Here is a 23092-nt window from a genome sequence, read left to right on the forward strand (position 1 = left end):
AAATTAAAAAATATTCATTCAAATTAATTGCACTTCGTTGGAACAGAAAAAATGAACGCATTACAAAAGAAAGTTAGGCCGCTACGTTAAGTGATGCCATGGGATTCTTTTCCTTGAAAAAAAGTTTCATCTTTAATTTTCAAAATTAATTACAAAACTCGTGATACATTAAAATCAAATGCAGTTGAATTAAAAAAAACAGTTATCAAATTCAGAGTGGTTTCAGAGTGGCCAGTATTCAAGTTTCATCATTTTTAGTTTGTTCCGATACTTTTTTGTTCTTGAGCGAAGCACTGATGGGTGATTCTTGACTAAACGCTACATCTCTGTTGAAAAGATCTCTGTCCAATAAAGGCGCCCTGTTTATAGTCACCGTGTATTTTTCTCTGCTTGCTTGGCGAGAAGTTTTGCATAAATCTGGAAGAGAATCGCTTAGTCTCTTCTCAGTTAAAACTAAGTCGGCTACACGGCTTTTTGTTTCCCCCAAGTGCGTGATCATTCCCATATCTATGGAACTTCTTGCTTCACCAAGACTTTGTCTGAAAGCTTCTCTCCGTTTCCTCTCTCGGTGTCTTCTAATTCCGCGCGTAATCACCCTTGCAGCAACAATCTGTCGATTTTTGTCCATTGTTGTTATGGTTGGACGGTTCTCACTAACGGCGGGGAAATTCGTTTTAAACCTTTCCTCCGTTCGTTTCATAACCATGTTAAACTCCTCAGAATTGCTATCTTCGTATCCGGCTACAACTCTCTTCACCAAAACCTGCAACAAGTGAAGACAGAAAATCTTGTCGTCCTCGTACAGCGGTATGTTTAACAGCGCACATGCGGCCTTGTTTGGCTTCTTAATTTTCAGGTTTCCCTCTAAGGTGTGTAGAAAGTCTGAAAGATCCTTGTAATAAATATACTGAGTCCCATCGGGGTCGTACAACTTCCAATGTTGATAAAACAAGTCTACATCTTCTCCTGTAATTCCAATCTTTTCCTGCTCCATGACATTGTTGTAATTTTCCAATATCACCGCCACATACATGTTTATAAGAACTAGGAAAATAATTACGATAAAGCTGGAAAAATAGCAAACAGCAATCCAACCATTCCCGCAGTTCCCATTCGAAAGTCCTTTATAATTTGGATCACAGTCGGGTGGTTTAATCATCAAGGGCTCCAAAACATCGTTCCAGCCCGCTGCTGTCATCAGGCGAAAAATCAACAGCATCGAGTTTAAAAACGTTTCAAAATTAACCACTTCATTTAACACTCCTGTCTTCTTGACATGCGCAAAGAATGACATCCCAATTATGGCGTAGATAAACACAATAAGAAGAAGTATGGCACCAACATTGAAGAGAGCTGGCAAGGAAACAACCAATGAAAACATTAATCTTTGAATTCCCTTGGCTTTCTCAAAGAAGCGTAGAAGTCTTCCAACTCGGAATACGCGAATTACGCGCAAAAAATTGGGTGTTATAATGATCCCAGTTTTATTCAAGCTCTCCACGATTATACCTGAATCGCAAAGACAAAATAAAGAACGATATTAGATAATACCACTCCGGGTCGAAAGTGGGACATATAAAAATCTGCGCACTCCGACGTGGACAAGTCTTTTTTTTTCCAAATCAGCTCACAAAATCTAAAGTATTATGAGAAAGCAAGAAATTATAAACTGTTTACATTCTCTTGAAGGAAGAATGATTCTGATGGCGAAAAAGATTTTCGGATACCATTCACAAAGGTTTTGTGATGAATGCAACTTAAATCATTGGAGAGGTGACGTTCTGAAATTGTTCATATTAAAGACCGCGTTGAGCAAATCTCGTTAGAAGCACATACCTGCATTCACTCAAATTTGTGCAGTTTGTAGTTAACGTTTTTAAATTAAATTTTTTTCGGAATGACAAGACCCTTGTTAAATGAAAGTTAGTATCATCAGAGGGCATATGTGATAGCTGATATGAATTTCTTGGGAAGTTCAAAATTTGGGGGTTTTCAATTTTAGCCGGAATTTGGCGTGTAGTCTTCCAGAACCAATGCCACGCCGTTAGCAATAAGGGTTGTTGCTTTCAGTTCTTTTCAGTTCTGTAAAAGGGGCAGTTCTACTGAAGCTAAAAAAGTTGAAGGTAGCCAATAATGTACTCACCTACTATGGAGAGTAAAACAATGACGAAGTCAAATACATTCCAGCGCTGCAGGAAGTATCCCCATCGCAGTGCAATGATTCGCAACAGCGCCTCAATGATGAATATACAGGTGAAAATGATATTTAGCATCTGTGATGTACGCGCATGGCGGTCTCTTATTAAGGAAAATATCGTGTATTGATAGCTGAGAATTGTGATTCATTAACTTCTACCTCTCCTTACCGACATGTAAGAAGACAAGTTCTCTGCTGAAAGCAAAATTGTCCAGATTTTCTAATGACTCGTGAGAAAAATGGGTGAGAAATCTCTATCGCTCTAACTGGTCGATAAGTATGTTCCATTGAGAGTGTGTAACCTCCATTCTCCTTGTCGTAAAATATCCATAAGTTATAGAATAAATAAGAATTATTTTTTACAAAGGATATCGAGGACCTGTGTGACTTCTGGGGGCTGACCATAATGGTGTACCATCATCACTATCATGTTTACTGTGATCACCAGGATGATGAAAATCTCAAACTTACGATTTTCCACTAGGTCAAACACCATCGCTTGATAGCGGTTCTACAGAAATATAATCGTTGCTGGGAGTCAGTGGTACCCGTCACTGGATGGGATGCTAGGCCATCGCGAGTTACCTGCCCCCCTTCCCTCGTTAGGTACCCTTTTATATTCCTGGCCATGGGTGGAGGGAAAGTACTGTGAGAGTAAAGTGTTTTTCCCAGGAACACAACCGGCAATAATCCAGCCAAGTCTCCACCCAAGATTCCTCAATTTGGAGGTCAGCTCGCCTATAATTTTGCCTTTATAAGCAGGTGCGATCCACAAATTATACGAAATGCGCATAGTACTCAAAGCGTAGATAAAGGTTGTGGGGGTTTAAGTGCAAAGAACGTATTGGCAACAAGAAACTGATTTTTCGAGACAGTCACAAAGGTGACCATAGCAAAAAGGAGAGTTAAAAAAATTAGAAGAAAATTATAAAATACTGGACACTACGAGGCTCAAGAAATGTAACTGACAAATTTCCAGATTTCAACGAATCGTAACTGAGCCTCTGTTCGAGATGGAACGCGGACGAAACTTTTAATTTTTTGCCGGAACCCTTTACGACACTAACACAGACGAGTAAGATTTGAAGTATTGCGCAAAATAGAAGAAGTTCCAACTCTTCTCTGTCGTTACCTGTGGCCTTTCAACTTTCTTCTTTGGTTTTATAGCTGCGGCGTTCTTGATCGCATTCATCCAGCTTCTCTGGTTTGGTGTCAGAAAGATATGCATGGAGCCACAAACTTCCATCTGTGGAAAACAAAATTGAGAATGCATGAACAAGGACAGCTTGGCATTTAGAGTCACTTCCAAAACTCTTGCGATATTTTAGTGTTTTTTTTTTCTCGTGCCCTGCTTGTTTTCTTGAACGGGGACCGATGGTGTCATTCCATATATCTTATTAACCAAGCGCGAGGGCCGTACTGGGAGAATATCGACCCGAGGTCTTGACAGTACGGACCGAGCGCAGCGAGGTCCGTACAAAAAAGACCGAGGGCCGATATTCTTCCAGTATGGTCCCGAGCAAGCTTGGTTAATGAGAGATTTATTATACGACTGAGGTTCAAAGGGACACAAGTGCAGTATCATTCGGGACCATTCGGGACAGTGCCCGGTCCAATACTTAGAGAATATTGGACCGGCAATAGAGCATTTTGATTGATTCATTTTAGTTATTGGCCCTCTGACTTCCCGAGTCGTGTAATAAAACAACTTATAGCCTGGTGAAAACATTCGTGTTGTTTGACGCATCAAAGCGGGTCCTATTCAAAACACAATTTTGTTGTGGATTGTTGGTAGTGCCTGAAAAAATCAAATCTTTTTACAAGACCCGAATTAAGCGGCTTTTTTGTAGGGTCTTAGCATGCGGAATTTTTGTGTTTTTTTTGTTTTTCTCATTCAATCAATCATTAGGGTGTCTCTTTGTGTTGTCGCTGTTTCTCGTCGTTCGTTAGTATTTTTTCGCTGGTTAGTTAGCTTCTGTTGTTTCTATGTCACGTATTTTCGTTCATTAGTTTCTTTCATAATATCGGCGTTAATTGCACTTTAAGTTAGCTGGTCGTTTTCGCATATATAACTTAGTCTTTCTCAGTTTCAGTTAGAGTTTTAGTCTTCCGTTAGCCACACAGTAGTTCGCTTTGAGCAGTTACTCCAGTTTATCCTTATTTCGCCTTTGGGCAGTTTATATTCGTCCAGCAGTTTCGTAGAAATCCTAACAATGTAAGTATTCTCATTTCAAGTTTGTTCAGTTCGTTCAGTGTATTTCTTTCCTGTCACTTTTACTAAATAAAATCAATTGTTGTAATTTCGTATTCATTTATTGTTTTAAGTTTCAACCCACATACCGTCAACATCATTCGTACCGAATAAATCGTATTTATCATCGTGGGCGGCATGTGTGCGGTCACATGCTTTGGCGTTTTCAGTGCCCTCACCTTTACTGGGTCAAACTTTGTATCAAGGATTTGATTGAACAGTAATTTTAAATAAATGCGGCTATTGGATTTTGCCCATAGCCATTTACTCCAATTGTTGATTGGTTATAATTTTGCCCAGTAAACATAGCTCAGGCAAGGCAGCATATTTGGGGTTGTGCATATAATTTATAAGGGAGAAAAGGCATAAATCGTATTTATCATCGTGGTGTTGTCAGGTTACGATTACTGCAGTTACATTTTTTTCTGAGTATCTAGGATCTTTACAACTCGACTAAATGACATGTATAGTCTAATAATATACAAATCATGAAAGTGAAGCTTGCAATGAACTTATTTGACTTTACTCTCACTTTATCAGTTGTAGGGATTGTATACTGATGAAATCGAAGTTTACTAACCTGCTGCTTGAGATGATTGAAGTTGTCAATAATAACACCGATGAAGAGATTTAAGATGAAAAAAGATCCAGAAATAATGAAAATGATAAAATACAAGTAGGCCGCCATGTTGTTTTCCCTCACGGGTTGTTGATCTACCTAAAAACGACGAAAATAGATCAAATTCCCACATCTCCCATTCAGCTGCTGAACATTTCCAAGTAATAATTTAACCCTTTCACTCCCAGATCTCGTCTGTAATTCTCCTTACCGTCCGTCATACAATTCTAACGATATTGGTTCAGAGAATTTGGTGATGAATCAAATAATAATCCCGTAATTGATATTTTTCTTTATTCTCATCAGTTGTCTGCTGGATATTGTATTGATGCTGTAATGAGAAATTCTGTCTTGGTCACTGATGGTAATTAAAGGGTTAGGAGAATTTAGGGGCTTGTCAGAAGGACGCCCCCTACTTGAGAATTTTTTTCAGTTCTCATTTCTGTTTTCTGCACTAATACCTTCAGGAGGAAACGCGTGTTTTGTCAAAAAAGCGAATGCATCATTTCTATGAAAAAGAAATCTTGTAAAACAAGGAGACAATATATAAGTCAATGGAGCAGTCAGTTTAAAAGGTTTGCATGCAGATATGATAACAACCTTTGTGTTGAAGTCTGATTACCAACAACATGTTGTTCTTAACCTGAATGAATGCAATCATAACTTAATAAAAACACATGGTGGGCTTATTCATTTTTTTGACGTAAACCAGCAGAAAAAATACAGAGTCGATGTTTCTTACTTTAGTAGCATCAATAGCGTCCTCCATTATTTCCATCCATCCTTCAAAAGTAGCCTGAGAATATAACACAAATTATTAAAATTATTAAAAGAATTCTAACTTGATGTGTTTAACCGACTCAGCGACCTAAACGAGACCATCACACAGTTAATGAAATAACCCGAAAAACGCATAGAAATACAACTAAATAAATCCTTACAAACAATATTCAACTCACTACTTGGAGAAGGACTAAGAATCCGTTTCCAGAATTATCAAAGTTGACATTAGAGTTGATCCAACGGTCTCCCCTTTGGAGGCATACGGTCTTATTTGGCACGACAGAGACGTCATATTTGACGCCACGCGCGTCAACACACTTGTAGAATTTCCCGCCAAAAAGGTTGACCCCCATGATGCTGAATATTAGCCAGAAAACCAAGCACACCAGAAGAACGTTGGCAATCCCGGGTATGGCGTGAAACAGAGAGCTGATCACCACCTAAGGAGCGAAATATAATGATACGCGCTTGTTACATTAACAATACCGTGCGAGTGAGCTAAATGGGAACCGTTTCTCTCTAATTTTTGCGACACGCGCAGTGAAATGAGCTCATGTATTAGCATTTTTCTTGAATTAGAGATGTTGTACTGTTGTATGGATTAGAGTGTAAGCAAGAAGGTCAAGTTAGAGCATCAGGAAAGTTTGCTTTACGCATCCCAGATCTGTCGACCGACGAGAAATACCTTCCCTAGGAAATAATGAGTGGTTCCTTCTGAAAACGACTTTTTGTCAAGGTTAAAACTATAATTAAAGGCGAACGTGTTATTGTAAAAAGCGTTCTTGAACTTGTCTGATTGAAAACATTGTACAAACAAAAGATAACCCACCCTCATTCTTTCAAATCTTGAGATCGCCCTGAGTGGTCGCAGAGCTCTCAGTGTTCTCAAGGACCGAATAGACATAACTTCCTCATTACCAAACAAGGCGATAAGAGAAACCTTCAAGAAAAGTTAAGCGGGTAAGTTCAATTAAGGCAATTCATTCTCAGAGCGTTCTAATTTATTTTTAAGTTTGAAATACAAGGAACGAGCGAGGATAAAATGAAAATAACATACAAGGGCAGGACATTTTCTGGCCTTGCTACGAATCAATTAAAACTGTTCCCATTTGTTGATCATCAAAAAGCTTAGACGAAGTTGAGGAATGAGTTTCAACAATTGCTAAAATTGCACACTAACTGCGGGGATCATTTCTTTGCTTATATTATTTTCTTAAAGCGAAGAGTTCCCATAGGGGAAAGCTGAAAAACTATTGCAGTGAAAAGACATTTTTCAGTTTTACTTAAATATGTATAGACAAGTGTTATGAAACGTACGGAGTAGCTTTTTTTAAAATTAACTGAAGGCAACAGTTACCGAGATGAGCTTGAGAGAGCGTGAATGAATGAAACTAAAACCTTATTACCTCTCCGGCAACAGAATGAAAAACGGAAAGATTCACGATACTTTTATACCACTCTGATTTAACAGATTTTAGTCTGAGGTAAATTACTGACCACGATAATCGCGACATCAAGCCAGTTCCAGGCGCTAGAGAAATATTTCGTGAAGCCAAGACCGACGAGTTTGAGGATAAACTCAAGCACAAACACAACGGCGAAGAAGATGTTAAGGACCCTCAAGCTTTCCTTTAATGTCGGTCTGCTGTCTAAGTGCACATCCTCAAAAGCCTGAAGAAAATAGTTTTCATTGACAATTACTGAAAAACTTTGATACCTAATTAACTGTAAGGTTTGTCTTTGACTGCCTCCCGGTTAGCTCAATGGATAGAGCGCTGGAATGTTGTGCGGGAGGTCGAGGATTCGAGTCCCGGCCTGACCAACACTCAGGGTCTTAAAATAATTGAGAAGAATATGCTACCTTTCTATAACATCAAGAAATGGTTAGATATTCTAGTCTTCTCGGATAGGGACGAATAAATAGAGGTCCCGTCTCCTGCAGGGTTAGGGGCAAGAGACGTTAATTTCCCACACACGAGATTACTGTGTGATGGATGTCCTCCCCTGGGGTGGGATGGGTGGTTAACAGAACCCCCGCTGATACCAGCGTTTACTACACTGAAGAGGCTATCCTGTATAAATATAGATGTCTACTCTATAGTTAAATTTTCGTCTTCGAACAGTCGGTTCAAGGAATTACCTTTTTATGCTAAAAACCTTGAATGAAAAGGTAGAGACACTTGTTAATTTTGTTTTTAAAAAAAATGGATTGGTTTTTCTCGCTCGTTTTTGTTCCGTGAAATTCCTTCGTCGCTTGTCTTGACTGAATTTTACCAGCGGTGATCCATAGTCATCCATGCGCACAAGGAAGTATATCGTACATATTGTTTGCATGTTCCCAATCTAATTGTGAGTTTATATATATTCTACTGCTTGTTTAAAATTTTATATCATTCAATATTTTCGCATTATCTGATCGCTATTTTGGAGAGAGAAGTAAAAGCGTTGCTCTTTTTCGCATAAAAGAAATTTCACTCACCAGTGCAATGCTGCTTGCTGCGATGAGAAATACGATGAACCATTCAAAGTACTTGTGTTCCACAAAGCATTTCACCTTGTAACGAACCCAGATCCATATCACATGACAAGTCGACTCATCAAATCTCGTGCAGCAGCTGTGTATCGTCGGAAAACAGCTGTCAACTTCGTATTCCCTGATGTTCAGCGAACAACAACACAATTTCCTAGGTGGCGGAGCATTCGGGCTTGCAACACAAGAGGCTTTCTTCGATACTGGACTAACTGCTTCTGCATGGCCGCCGTTACAGGCTAGTAAGACAATTATTTGACATAAATATTAATTGAGACCAAGTTTAGAAAGGCTGACGTTCCAAGCATAAAACCTTCGTTGGTAAACAGCTTTACACTTATGCAGAATTCGTCAGCGCTTTTTATCAACCTCAATGAACTCCTTCTTCGTTAAATTGTTAAAAGTAATAGCCAGGGGAGTGTACCATCCTAGTTCTCAACTATGAATAACACTTCAGACCTTTGAATTTCGCGCTCGGAGGCTCTACCACTGGACTACAGAGAGTTCGTTGGTGAAGAAGGCCATAGATAGCGTTCACAGGTGATGAACGCTCTGCATATTTATGAGATCAATAATTCTCAAAGCATCTTAGGAGTAATAGAAAAGAAAGATGATAAATTTTAGGCTTGATCGTTGAATAAAAAGAGAATCAAAATATTTTTCTTTAATCGAGTTCTTGCGAAACATTATAGTTTGGTTGTTGATGTTCACTTACTTTCTATCACCTCATCTCTTTGTGTGTCCTTGGTCTTAGCCGGCCACACTTTGGATTTCATCCTTTTTATAAATGAGGAGGCAATCACAACTTTTTTCAGCCGACCTAAGATTCGGTTCTTTTTGTTTCCTCGAGCGGAAGATAGGGAGGCTTGACCATCAAACGAACTCAATAATAGTGCCAAGAAAAGATTGAGAATCTGAAATGATATGCAGCGTTATCGATCTAGTAAAAGTAGTTTTTCAGAGTTAAAGAAACAAAAAAAACTGAAATGACCTTTTAGAACATGAGAACAAAATAGATTTTCCTGATTTTCATAGATTCATCATTAAAGAGTGAAACGCATTGGAAAGTTCAACTACAAAGTTTTCAGCAAGGTTAACGTGTTCAGAATTGTCCGTAGAAGAAGCAATTTTTGGACTTCACTGGTAACACATAAAATCGGATTCTTGTATTTTAGTTCTGTTTACTCGACCAACATCAGCCACAAATTTCAATTCTTTCATTCTAAAGGGAGGCTTGTGAGTGATAAATGTCCATGTAATGTATCATGTACTCACAATAAAGTGTCCTAAAAGAAATGCTGGTATGAAGAGTATGATAGGAGCCGGTCCAGCAGCCCTCATGCAGTCCCACAGAGGCTCAATCCACTCTCCACAAATAATCCGAAATATCAGCAAAAACGAATGCCAAAAATCTGTAAACCTCCAGCGCGGGACTTCACCATCGAATTTATCCGCTGTGTAAGACGAACCAAATAACTGCATCCCCACCACAGCGAAGATATAAATGATGATGGCTAATATGACCGACAGATTGGCAAGCGCTCCCAGACTGTGAGCTATAGTGGCTAACAGACTGGACATGGTACTCCAGGATTTTGCAAGCTTTAGAATACGGACCTGGAGGGTTCAAAATAAAAACAATATCATGTATTATTGATCTCAGGAAGGTTTAAGTTTCCTAAGGAAAGCCCGCGTTACGGTCAAAGAAGCTACACGTTATCCTGTTCGCTTAGCGATTCTATTTTAAGTGCGAAAATGTACCGAAGCTGGGTCCCGGACTGAGCTCCTCTTTATTTGACCCCGAAAATTAGACCTGGTTCAAAAACCTCACAGTCTCTTTTTCAAACATGTCAAGCGTTCATACATCGATTTTGAATTGGGTCTCAAATTATTACATCCCGTTAACCGAGCTGAAAATAATCGGTGCGAAATCTCAGTTCGCAAACCGGGATGAAATTTCCCACATGACTAGAAGACAACATCAAGTGGTTCCGCGGGTCAATAGAGCAGAGAAATCATGAGAAACTGTTCAAAATGTATATTTGAACTGTACAAATTTAAAGTTCTTGAGAGACTTACTAATCTGAAGGACCTTAGAACACTTGTTCCAGTATTGTCGATGAGGTTTGACAATGTCAACACCGTGTCTATGAGACTAATTATAACAACAACTCCATCAAAAATATTCCACCGGCTTTTAATGTATCCACTTGGCTTGAGAGCGATCAACTTCAGAATCATCTCCATCAAAAAAATGAAGGTACACACCTGCGAAGCAAGAAAGACTCACTGTAAACGCTTAAATTCTTAGGAACGTTGGCGCTTTTAAAGTTGGACTGCTTACGTACTTACCAAATTTACAATATCGACTGCCAAAGCCAGATCCTCATTCATTCCGTGATATTGTAGGGACATAAACAGCGTGTTGATCAGAATAATGACGATAATACCAGCCTCAAACATTTTATGCTCCACAATCCGCCTCACGCCTTTCCTGAACGGTCTCCAGAAACCACACTTCAGAAAGACTCCAGCACCGCAACAAGAGCAGCACTTTTTAACAGGTTTAATACGATTCTCACCGGAATTGTTATTCTCTGTAGTTTGATCAGTGGCTTTTGTTTGCTTTGATTCTCTTGCGCTTTGGTTTATTTGAAACACTGAAACGGATTCCGCTTGCGTCAAGGCCAATGAGTTGCGAGTTTTATCATAAGCTGCTACATCGATCATGGTTCTTTGAATTGATTCGTTAAGGACCACATCTTGTTCTCCGTACACGAGACTCATTATGCTTCTGCGGCTGCGCAATGAGAAAGTAGAGCCTTGCTGTTTCTGCTGGAAACGTAAGCTGTCATTATCCTGAGAAATAGGAGAACAGATTGTTTTTAAGAATGGTGAGGACGACGTTTGTGGTCAGCAGCAAACGATTAAGATTATACTTTTTCCGTCTGCTTTCTGCCGTTTCCTCACAAAATTTAAAATAATTGATTTTGAAGGAGTATGTTGGACAAACGTGTAATGGTCTTATCGAGGACTGCGGCATGACGGAACTAACTCCTGCGGGTTTTTATAAGATGGATTCGTGTTTTGAAATTAGCCAGAGGCAAATAACCTAGAAGCGTTAAAATTCCACCAATGAGCTTAAATTCAAGCGAAGATTTGTCAACCGAACGACTAGTAGCACGAATGCAATTACGCCCAAATATTGCATCCAACATTTTTCTCTAACAGAGCTCGTAGCCACTTTCTGATAAGTTGAGTAACGCCTATAAGAAGGAAAGTTTGAGGCATAATCCTAAGCGGCAAACACTGATGGTTCCTGATTTATCTGAAGTCCAACTATGCACTTAAGTTTGGCGGTCCGTAAAATGAATCTGCTTTCGTTAATTGCACTAAAACTCCAGATTTCACTGTTTCGTCTGAACATTTTACAACTTACCTGTTTAGAGTTTTGTACTTCGTTTTCATAAGATGCAGCTACTACGGCAAGGACGAGATTGATGAGATAAAATCGACCAAACAACACAATGCTTAGGAAATAAATTACAGTCCAGGGACCCATGGCGAATATAATCTGATGAAAAGACAGAGATATAATACCACTTGTGTCTCCGGTGTAACAAACCAAACAAATGCAGCAGAATGAAAGACAGTAACTTGCAAAAAAATTCTGCTTCCTTAGTTCATTGATATTAACTGATTATCATTATTATTACCATCGTTATTTTCTTTCTTTTACTTTAGTTATCCTATTTTAATTATTTATTTATTTATATTTTTATTCATCCTTACTTATTTGCATTAATGTTAGGTTTACATACACTTCAAATATAAAAATGCAATTTAAAGTGGACGTAAGGGTCTATCTCCTAGCCTGACTGTCTTTCGCAGGAACACTCCGAATTTCTGACTGTCTTCTAAGCAGGCTGACCGTTTGACAGACCCTCTCTATCTACCATTCTGTTGCTCACAATGACAACCTAACTCTCAAAGTGTGTCGTTCATTACGCTGATAGTCTGAATGCCTGTCTGATCGTCTGACTGTCTTTCAATCAGCTTGAGTGATCAACTGACTGTGAAAGACCGGCTTATTTCCAACAGTCTGTTTGCCCCCGAGTTTGTTTAGCGCAATAACTCTCTGACTCTATCTGCCAATCAGGTTGACCAAATTTCTCATGCAAAGGTTCTTTCGGATCATACGTCACACAATCGTTTGTAGAAAGATTTCAGAAGCTGAAATCACTCACATTATTGTACACATTCTCCCAGAAGTCCAAGGTAACAAGTTGAAATGACGTCATAATGGCCCAGCCGAAGTGATCAAAGCTGGTGAATCCATAGTTTGGATTTGCGCCTGCGTCAGGGAGACAACTCTGATTGGCTGTACAGTGCCTGTCAGAGAAAAGTAGCGAAGAAATAGAATTTTCGTCTCTTGGAGTCGATACTTTTATTCATGTTATACGAGAGATAAGACAATTTTTAAGGTTGTTGCTCCATATCATTTAGCACGCTATGTAACTGCTTTGCATTACCCTTCAATTCCCCAAAAACTCGATCTAGTGATCAGCTTGTATTAAGAATATGAAATGAAGAGTGTATTCACTTACATCGCACCAGAAATATTTCCGCAAACGGTAGGATGGCCATCAGGATTGACTATCCACACATCTATAAATGCAACATGTAAATGTTTCAAGAAGATTTTATATAGAAAAGGAATTTTTTACGAGAGCCCGATGATCAATTCAAACCGTCTTGATAAATAAGACAAAATCTAGCTTCTGTTAGTGCAGAAAATTTCTATGTTGCAATGCGTTTGTTCCATAATAACTTACAGATGAAGTCAAGCTGTGGTGAGGCGTGGCACCCGCGGCGCATGCGCAGTTGAGTGTGACTCAGCTGCTCTTATCACGTTTTGACGTCTTCTGCGATCTATAGTTAGTAAACAGATGTATGGCAACATGGAGTTTATTTGTTCAAAAGAGGATACTCTCTTGATTTGTTTCATATAGCTGAATAACCAATAAAAATGAGTGAATAATTCAGTCCTTTATAACCTGTGTGCGACACTAAGTTGCGACTACATGATGTACTCACTTTGGTTGGATGCGTATTCCTGGTAAGGGGTTTGAAGATTATCTGGCACAGGCTCCGCGCATTTATTTCTTAGTACACCCACAAACACTTGCATGCCGACAAGTGCATAAATGCAAATGAAGAACATAGTGAGAATAAGTACATCCCATAACATCTTCATTGAAACTAGGAGAGTGTTTACCATCATTTTTAGCCCTGCAAATATGAAAAGAGTCGGAAATGTTGGATACTAGGGTAGCTCCTAGAAAATTTGAGCAAATCCTTTGTTAGTAACTACTTTAACTTCCTTGAAAAATAAAAAAAACCTAGCTTCTCATGCAAGTGTATACAACTTATTCGGTTCGTTCCTCAGCCATGCCTTTTATAACAGCAACTTTATATGGAGATATAGGGCGCTCGAAACGTCTCAGTGTTTAAAAGCAGTTGCACCATCATAGCAAAGTTCCCTTCATCAACCCTATTTCATCTAAAAAAATTATACACACCGTACCTTTCACGGCTGAAATTGTTCGCAGGGCTCTAAAAACGCGAAACGTCCTGATTCCTGACAGATTCGCCAGCACGCCAGGTGCGAGTGTTATATACCTAAAGACAAAAAGGATCTCAATTAGTCATCATTGATTTAATTTGTTTGAGCACTGTTCGACTAAGTTTGGTCAAGTTTCGTATCACCAGAGCAAAGAAAAACATCGACGAACCATAACAACTGTAGACGTAACTCGTGTCTCAACTGATACCAGGTAAACTGCTTGAAGAACAGAAATTAAACCCAAGCAGGCTAGGTATTGCTGCATCTGATACCGGTGTGCAAGCCGGTATGTGCTATAAACGAATCACGGAGTGTTGGAAATCAAAAGGAAAGCAATCGTGGGTAACTTAGAAATAACAGTTCAGATGTGCCGGTAATTGCATTTTTTGCGTTGTTTTGCGCCTATCAACAAATAATAATGAACAGAGCTAATGTCGATATAATTATAGCTACTTACCCTAAAATCACTACCACAAAATCTAACCAATTCCAAGGGTCTCGTAGGTAGGCATATTTGTGAAGCGCAAATCCTTTAGAAATTATTTTCAAAATCATTTCAATGGTATAAATAGCTGCAAAAACATATCTGGTGAAAAAGAAGAGGTGAGCCGTCAACATGAAAAAATATGAAACAACTCTCGACAGAAATCATTACAACGATCTTCGCTAGAAGAACCTCAAGGAGATCAAATATACCCAAAGAAAACTGACGAAAAATAACCCTTACTCTGGCTCCTCTGGAGGATTAGTCAGTGCTAGAAAAACACAGTTTACTAAAATAGTGACAAGGACAAAAGTTTCAAAATATCTGAGAAGAATTAAGGAAATCGATCTGCGAAACAACTAGACTTTGGTAACCGACATCAACACTAAAAGTACATAACCTGGATCATTATATGCTCCTTCTGATGCAACATGTAAATACTTTCAGGAGTAAAGGTATATCTGCTGATTACTTCTCAAGGGCGTAGCCAGGGGGGGTCCTGGGGTGCCCGTGACCCCCCCTTGGTAGGCCTTCCTTAGAGCAAACAACCTACAATATTTAGGTGGCGAAAACACCATGACAATATCTTGGCTGAAAAAGCCATTGTTGAAAAGCCCACTTTTTTAAAATTTCTTTTTATTGTAAAGTATTTTCGTCAACGGCTCTTGTGTTTAGTTAATATGGACCTTCATGCCGCGATTATACGACTGAGCCCGCTGATACACGCGGGAGAGCAGCGGTGTAAATGGTGAGTAGCCTCTGTGACCCCCCCCCCCTTTGAAAAATCCTGGCTACGCCCCTGCTTCTTAGCTTGAAGAGGTTTGTGCCTACGAGTACCATATCACAAGAGTATCGTATAAACAAAATGCATTAATTAATTTAGCCTGAGGTTCGATAAGAAGCACCGTCCTTGCGACGAAAGGCATGAAGAGAGGACTAAACAGTGTGACACAAATTGGGCTTCAAAGTTTTTGCGTTGGTTAAATAAAAAAAAGGATACTGATTTGTAGTTATGTACAGTGCAAACTTCCTCACAGGATGATTTTGACCAAATATATAGACGGACTTGGCTTTGTTAAGTCTGTGGACATGCGGTCTTCCAAAGCGACTCGTAATTACGATAAACGTCTGAAAAACAGAAGATTAACAACAATCCATATTTGTTGGGTTTAATACACTTTATTTATTGTTGGGCAAACGGGTGAAACCTCTAGAAGGAATTTCAATTCGTTAAATTCAAAATTCGCCTGCAGCCAGACTTGATCGAGCATATCAGATACAAATAACTAAGTTAGGAATTTCGTCGACATCTAGCAGATACTCAGCTGTTTTTCGGGTATACTTTGTAAAAAGATGCAATCTCTTATCTTCTCCCGACCTTTTCAATAATTCGCAAAAGTCACTTACATAAATGTTCGATAAATGCCAACCTGGGGGTATTCTTCTAGATATAGGGTATATATTTGAATTTGATACCGGCGAACCCGGTAGCGGCACATGTTGTTTTTCTTGACTAACCCGTCTTTAGCTCCTAGATATGTTTCGTATCCCCCCCCCCCCTCTGGTGGTTGCTATAGATTCACTCGTAGCTGTTTTAAAATCGAGATAACATCCTAAGATTGTCCTCTATCACCTTTAAGCTAGACAATGCGTCAACATTGTCCTTAAAAACCGTTGCATTAAAAATGAGCCGTAATCTTCGACGTAGCACGGAAAATTTGAAGGCCATCTCATGAGCGATGGGACTTTGACATGAAAAATTATTCTGCAAATACAGAACCGATGCGGCTTCCTAACCACCAAATCAACTGAGCCATACATGTCATATATGCACGTAGTTATAATATTATTAATCAAGTCTCTAAAACAAACAACCGCAAGCCGCACACACACAGAGCCAAAGAACGAGAATACTCCAGCGCTCATTGTAGATTCCTTTTTCCAATTAGTGAAGTGTAGACAACAGGCGGAATTATCTCTATATCGTTACATTATTTAACAAGTGACATTCGCTAAATTCGCTGAAACAGTTATAAAGGTCTCGGCAGGTGCTTCGCAAAATCATTACACGATTTAAGGCGATGTTTGGATGGATACCAAAACTCTGAAGAGAGATTTTTGGGAGAAAATTAGATGAAAGTAAATTGCACATATGAAAGTGTCTAATGATTAGTATTCAAAATTACGATGAGAAGCACGAGCGCTCTTCAAACATGTCGACAACATCTTTGTCAATTCTAATGGCGACATCGTCAGTGTGGGTGGCATTAGATTGGTTGGAAAATGTCAAGTTAACTTGAGCCCTCGACACTTTGGCTTCTCAGCATTTAAATAACACCTCCTTAGGGTAAGGTCAGGGTTAGGGTACTTAAAGTACTGAAAGACTTGCTTCAAGAAACAGTAAACAACAGAGTTTTTCACTAATTTGCATTACCTCAAAGTGACTGGGAAAAATATTATGTTATTAGAGTAATTTTTCTGCAAAACAATAGATTCTTAAGCATCTAAAACACCTCGTTGACAGATGGCAAAGCGCTTGAAGGGTTTTACAGTCTAAAACGTTCTTCGATATGAAACAATACTTAAAGGAAGCACTATTTCCCTCTTAAGCCGTCTGATGATTTTAATGAAAACCAGCGTGACATCTTATTTCGTAATTTTTTAGGTAAATAATCAACGTCGGAATTAGAGCTTTAAAAAGGAATATATTTGAGTTGGAATTTTATGCAGTGATAGTGTTGGTATAAATAGAAATAATTCAAGAAAAAATATTCGTTGTTCTTTGGAGTAACCGGCTAACATGGGTCAATAAACAAGACGATTTTCGTAAAAACGTCAGCCTGCATTGTTTTGTAGCTGTTATTGTACGTACATTCAACAGGGAATTTTAAGATCTTCCGTAAATGATACTTTGCCAATTAAGATCTACAGAGGTTTTTTTGATCGCGGATTTAGTTATAATTTGTACAACTGAATACCACATAATCATTTCGAAATTACTATTTTAAGCAGTGTAAGCGATGGCAAAGGGTGCATTTTGGTGCAAAAGTATATTTCATAGTACAAGTATCCGAAATTCGACGGAATCTTTGAGAGAACTCGCCTCTAAAAACTCAAGTTTGAACCTGTTGAAATTCTGGTACCTTACTACGGTGGCCAGACCCACGTGCGAAAATGAAAATATCATTGCCGAATCTTTATTACAATCAAGAATTATTTATGTTCACAGAAAGGTAACGCAAGAGTTAGTCTTAACGAATTTTAGACCTACCTCGGAAGAGTTAAACTTATCAAGGAAGTCTTCCCAGGTTCCATTAAGAGCATCCATGTATGGTGTAGTTAATAAAACGCGCTCATAACGTGCGCGGAGGATGAATTCATCTCCGGAATCAGAAACTCAGAGAAAAACACTAAAAACGTCGAAAGAGATCAAACGTTTCATCTCGCTGACCAGGTGTCCAGTTATTTCATAGCTTACACGGAGACAAAAGTTTGAGGTTTTGCGTGTGTGAACCTGAATAATTAAATATTCCCAACGCAGCCAATTAAGGCCGAGCCACAGAGCTACGTTGCAGAAAACGGATTTTTTTCAATGCCAGTATTGGCGTATCAATGAACATCTACGGTTGAAGAGAAGACTGTAAAAAGCTGCGGGCACTTTTTATGCTCCCTCTTGAAAGAAAATTTTAAGGAAATCCTGTTATCGTGCGGTTTCCTTCAAAAGATTGTTTTTTTTCTCAACCGATTACGTCTTCGTGAAAAGCTTTCAGAGAATGAACGGCGGCAGCCAATGGAGTTGTCATGGCAACACAGTAAGCCTCGCACTTTGAACAAAGAGAAAGAAAATCACTTCTGATCTACAAAATTTTATTCGCATTAAAATGCATTAACACTAACATGCTTTGTTTGACGAGGAGGTGGCTGTTTGGTGGTTTTTGTCTCCCTGCAGTAACCGTTTTAATTACAGTAGTTACATTTAAGATGTTCGCAAATAACAGCCGAGAAGCTTACATTTGGCTGAACGGCGTAAAGGAATAAAGCGGCGTGAACGGGCAGTCCTGCCTGAAGCGATTGTAAAATGCAAAATAGACTGACAACCCAAAAAGAATTGGATAAAAATGAAACAGAAACTTGCGTAGTCTGACGTAAATCATAAAAAACGGTGAAAGGAAATGTACTTTTTTTTGTTTGTTTTCCATCTCTTAGCAATTAGCGTATTATTTATTTCTCGTTATTGTCGCTCTCAGTTTGAATTTCAGACAACTATCCATCAATATTACTGAGTGAATCTTGCAGATTCAGCTGGAAACGGAAAAGCTTAAAAATTCCAAGTTTTTATCGGCTTTATTGAGATCGATTAAGATAAACGTAGGGCGACCATATTTGAGGCTATCAAATCACTTTTAACTGTACGTGTACTCAGAATGTCTAGGTCTAAAAAAAATCTGTATCAGCAGTAAAAGTAAACGAGAGTTAAAAGCAAACGCCCCAGTTGATAGTTTGTAACGCAGCTTATTGGAGTTTGTCAGGTTCAGATCTTCCAATCAAAACTGTTCTGTGTAAGCTAATCCTCTCCCATACTATTTGTTCACCTCTGACTAATACGAGTCGCCTGCCCAAGGCACGACCTGATAAAGCTCCATGAGCAAGCTCATAGCTACATCCATTTTAACCAAATTAAATAACATTTTAAAGGTCTTTAGCTATATAAAGGGACACACAAACTACAGCACCAGGTTTCAACTAGCTCAAAACGTACGTGAGATGGTGTCCTTTGCAACCGTTCTTTCTTTGTTTGGCGTGAGGTTAGGGGAGGATGTCAATGAAAACCTTTGCTCACATTTGAGCCACATGTCAGGTCTTCGCCGATTTCATTGCCATTTTTCTCCAAATCCACTTATTATGAATCTTTGTAAATATTATTCAACTATTCCCAAAGACCTTGAAATGATATTCAGTTTGGTTATTAGGGATATAGCTATAGGCTTGCCCGTAATTTACGCCCTTCCAATAATATATATTCAACTAAGAATTCCTTGCATACAAGAAATTATGAGCCCCAAATTTTGATCTCTTTGCTAGCTTGCTTTCGGGGTCCGATAAGAGATGTTACGTATATGGAACTGTGAGAACTTCCTTGTGTTTTGTGGTCGCGTCTTATTTTGACGCTACATTCCTGTATTTGTATTCACCACAGATACAAATGAGGTAAATATCGAGTGGTCTTCAACTTCCTTAGTTTCTTGTAGAAGCTGTTCATGTTAGCCTTGCTGTGGAAGATATGCGCAATCCTTCGTAAACTAGAGTAAAAAATGTCGAGCAACCGAACCATTTTGAGTTTTCCGAGTTCTAAGTATTGTAGTTGTTTGGGTTTCATTCGGGCTGATATCATCGGTACACTATCTCAGAAGCGCATTCGGCTCATGTCACTCATTCTTTGCTGCCGTGTGATTGGTTTGTTTAATCGATCGCAATTACGATGAGAAAGGAATGCTCCTCAGTCGTGTGAGCGCGTTCATTGAGAAGAGCAGCTAGGAAGACTATCTTACCACGATATTTCAGGTACATATTTTGTATTTTAATCGATTAAAACGTAGATGAATAAAGAGAAGTGCACGGAAGAACCTCGGAATAAGCAAAGGTAAAAAGATTCTACTTATCAAGGGAAAAATCTCACTCTTGAGCCCACAATGTAAAGAAACGTTTGAGACCTAAGCCCCTCCCCCTTACTCGTACCTACATTTACCGCATTGCAGGGGGAGTGAAAATTTCATGACTAACCACTCGACCCAGGTCAAGAATGAAAAAAATATTCCTAGGGTGAATGAACCAACGAAGTGTTAGAAAACTCAAAAATGAAACAAAACTCTACCAGAAACTGGCATAGTACATCGCGTAGACTAAACTCTTGAACTGATAAACAATATCAAAATAACGCTTTTTGTGAGGAAAACCGTTAACAAAATTCATCCACTTGAATGATAAATTATGAATGATCAACGATATGCCTAAGTGAAAGTCGGCAAGTTTTGTAGAATTCTAAGAATTTTTTATACCGGTCGCTACGTTATGGTGAGCAGTCAGTTCGCTTTTATGACAAAATTTTACTCTCTTCAAATAAGAGCTGACGGGTTTGTAAAATAATTTCCATTTTTTAAGACTTATCGTGCGCTTAGCTCTGTACTTAAAATTATCCACAACGTGTGTTCAAAAGCGGACAAAAAGGTGGAAAAGTTAATATCAAAAGATTATATTATACCCCAAGGTTCCACAATTTATTGGCAACTAAATTGACGACTTTAACAAAATTTCCATTTACTGTAAATTGGTTTTTCAAAACATGTACGACTAAGGATAGGTTTTTCCCTTAAACAGGCTTGAAAACAGCCGCTTGGAGTCACAATAGACAGCCGTTGAAGACGAAACCATGTTATGTAAACAAAGGTAATAGATATACAAATTGTGTGGCGTTGAGCATTAAACTACTGCCTATGACATGTTTTAGCTAGTATATTACGTAACACTACTTCACAGTAGTCAGCAAACAAGGTTTGAATTATTAGTCATCGAATACTTTCAAAACATCTTGAAGACCTGAACCGGCCGTAATTAATGTGGTAGAACATCAATAAAGTAAATTATTTACCGATCTCCTTACAAATATCACCTTTCGGCCGAAATGACTTAAGACTAACTTTACTAAGTTACTTTACCGATTTGCTAGCTACGAAGATATCGCAGCGACTTTTCAGTGGAAGGAAAAACAATCAGTTTCTTTGATGTAAACAAGATATATCAGACACAGCCCGCTTCAGCGATCATTATGAAGAAGACCAAGGTTTATTAAACTGCTAATGGTAAGGAATAATTTCACTCAATGTTCTTGGGGGAAAATGACGTGCATACCAGCGCACCGGCAATCACTTGTTCAAAATTGTCATTTCAGAATCCTTAACATTCCAAAATTTTTACATAAATGTAATGTAAAATTTAGTTTCTTTAAATCAACTCACCTCATCATTACTGTCATGCTTGTCTGCCAGCGGTCGGTTGAAATATCTGGGCCGCTCGGGACACAGCTTCTGCATTATATTCCTAAAGAAATCTGTGACAGGTTTTCCATCATCACTGCTCGTGTCCGCGCTGCTTCGCCGTGCCACCCGGCTGAACTGGCTTGCATAGCTTATTACACTAGCTTGTGACAGTCTGGCGGCTCCTGCGGTGTGTTGCTGCAGTTTTGTGACGTTACCGTTCTGTTGCTGCGAAAGCAGAAATCTTTTTTTAATTCTGAATCGGAGACAGTTTTAGCATATGATTATCTACCTAAAGCTTCTTTTCATGTTTGCGTTCAGTTAAATGCCTCAATTTTAAACACACTATAGCCTACTTCAAGTTACGAGTTTCATTCCTCTTCTTCTATCGCACTTCGCTTAACGAACTGAACACCTGGGTAAGGGGAAACACGCAGCACACCCATACCGCTGAGCTCTCAGTTAAACGGCGCGCTTTTTGTGTCGAGCGCCTTTTTGTAATACACTCGACAAAAACGTGCGAGGTTACGACTGTGCCTAAGATATGCAATAACTTACCAAAGAGTACTAGAGACATGGATAACTTTAACTTTCGAATAATTTTTATTTTATAAAATATAATGTCGTGTTTGTCATTTACATAGTTTTTATAGTTAGTGTCATTTGAATTTTCTTTAAACAGTTTAAACCTTTTTTTCTTCGACTTTTTCAATGTATGTTGGAAGAACTCCCAAGGCGGAGTTATGCAATGAAGTTTGTACATTTGTATGTATATACGTGTAAGTATTTCATTATCAATAAACTGAATATACGTTCTCTTTGATAAGTTGTTGCTTTTGAAATTGACAGACACGCGACTGATAACAAAAAAAATTGTTTTCTTTGTTTTAGACAGAGAAACACAGTTTCAAACAAGTTTAAATGAAAGTTTGGGATTGAGCGAGAGCAAATTAAGAAACACTTCTAGTGCAAGCTATTGGCAAGCAATAATAACCGTGGCAGAGTAAACGTGTTCGCGGCGAAATTAAGAATACGGAATCTGGAACAAATCGTTCAGCGGTTGCTAGGCCAGAATGCAATCTGAGCCATACAAATATGCTTGTCTAAACAATTTTAATTTTGTGTGTCTGTTCGATTTTGGAACATAAAAGCCGTCAAAATAAAGAAAAACGTTAGTATTTTTTACCTTTTGTTTCTATACCGCGTTGATACAGAGGGAACTACAAAATTTCGTCGGAGGGATTGTATTGTTATAAATGTGAGCCAATATTTTTCGACAAAGCGGACCACGAGGACCTATTAGTGTACTTGTTAGTCTTTTAGACCTTTCGAGATCACGTTATGGTAAATTTTTCATACAACATTGGCAAGATTTTTTCTTGTTAGGAGTACTGCATTGAACGAACGGAAGGTGTCAAATATGTTCTAAACTATATTGTGCTACTTGGTAGTGAAGCTGAGACGAAACCTTGTCGCGATAAACAGGCTTTCCACCAGCCTCCGATTTCACATTTCCAAGTTTTAAGGTTCCAGCTGCATCTCAATAATTTAAACAGATGCTTCTCCATTAT

At 38.7% G+C, this 23092-nt stretch overlaps 1 protein-coding gene across 4 annotated transcripts; it reads right to left on the bottom strand.

Annotated features, from left to right (window-relative positions):
* Nucleotides 1–104: 104 nt before the first annotated feature.
* LOC111319649 (sodium channel protein 1 brain) lies at nucleotides 105–22038 on the bottom strand. 4 transcript variants are annotated; one of them, XM_088724577.1, is made up of 24 exons: nucleotides 21878–21934; nucleotides 21504–21749; nucleotides 15491–15618; nucleotides 14734–14814; nucleotides 14464–14592; nucleotides 13968–14062; nucleotides 13478–13672; nucleotides 12988–13048; nucleotides 12628–12772; nucleotides 11820–11954; nucleotides 10733–11239; nucleotides 10460–10648; nucleotides 9656–9997; nucleotides 9096–9294; nucleotides 8330–8619; nucleotides 7348–7521; nucleotides 6680–6790; nucleotides 6027–6290; nucleotides 5810–5863; nucleotides 5029–5166; nucleotides 3330–3443; nucleotides 2569–2708; nucleotides 2144–2274; nucleotides 105–1509 (listed from the first exon to the last, which is right to left on the bottom strand). In XM_088724577.1, exons 2-24 carry the CDS (start codon nucleotides 21576–21578, stop codon nucleotides 239–241), a joined length of 4968 nt encoding a protein of 1655 aa, XP_088580703.1. In that variant the 5' UTR covers nucleotides 21579–21749; nucleotides 21878–21934; the 3' UTR covers nucleotides 105–238. The 4 variants fall into 4 exon arrangements, with proteins under 4 accessions (XP_088580703.1, XP_088580705.1, XP_088580702.1 ...); XM_088724579.1 differs by having other exon boundaries at nucleotides 105–1353; nucleotides 21504–22038; XM_088724576.1 differs by having other exon boundaries at nucleotides 21504–22034.
* Between the last annotated feature and the right edge of the window lie 1054 nt (nucleotides 22039–23092).

This window comes from Stylophora pistillata, chromosome 6 (assembly GCF_964205215.1).
Source record: "Stylophora pistillata chromosome 6, jaStyPist1.2, whole genome shotgun sequence".
In the NCBI taxonomy this organism is placed as follows: domain Eukaryota; kingdom Metazoa; phylum Cnidaria; class Anthozoa; order Scleractinia; family Pocilloporidae; genus Stylophora; species Stylophora pistillata.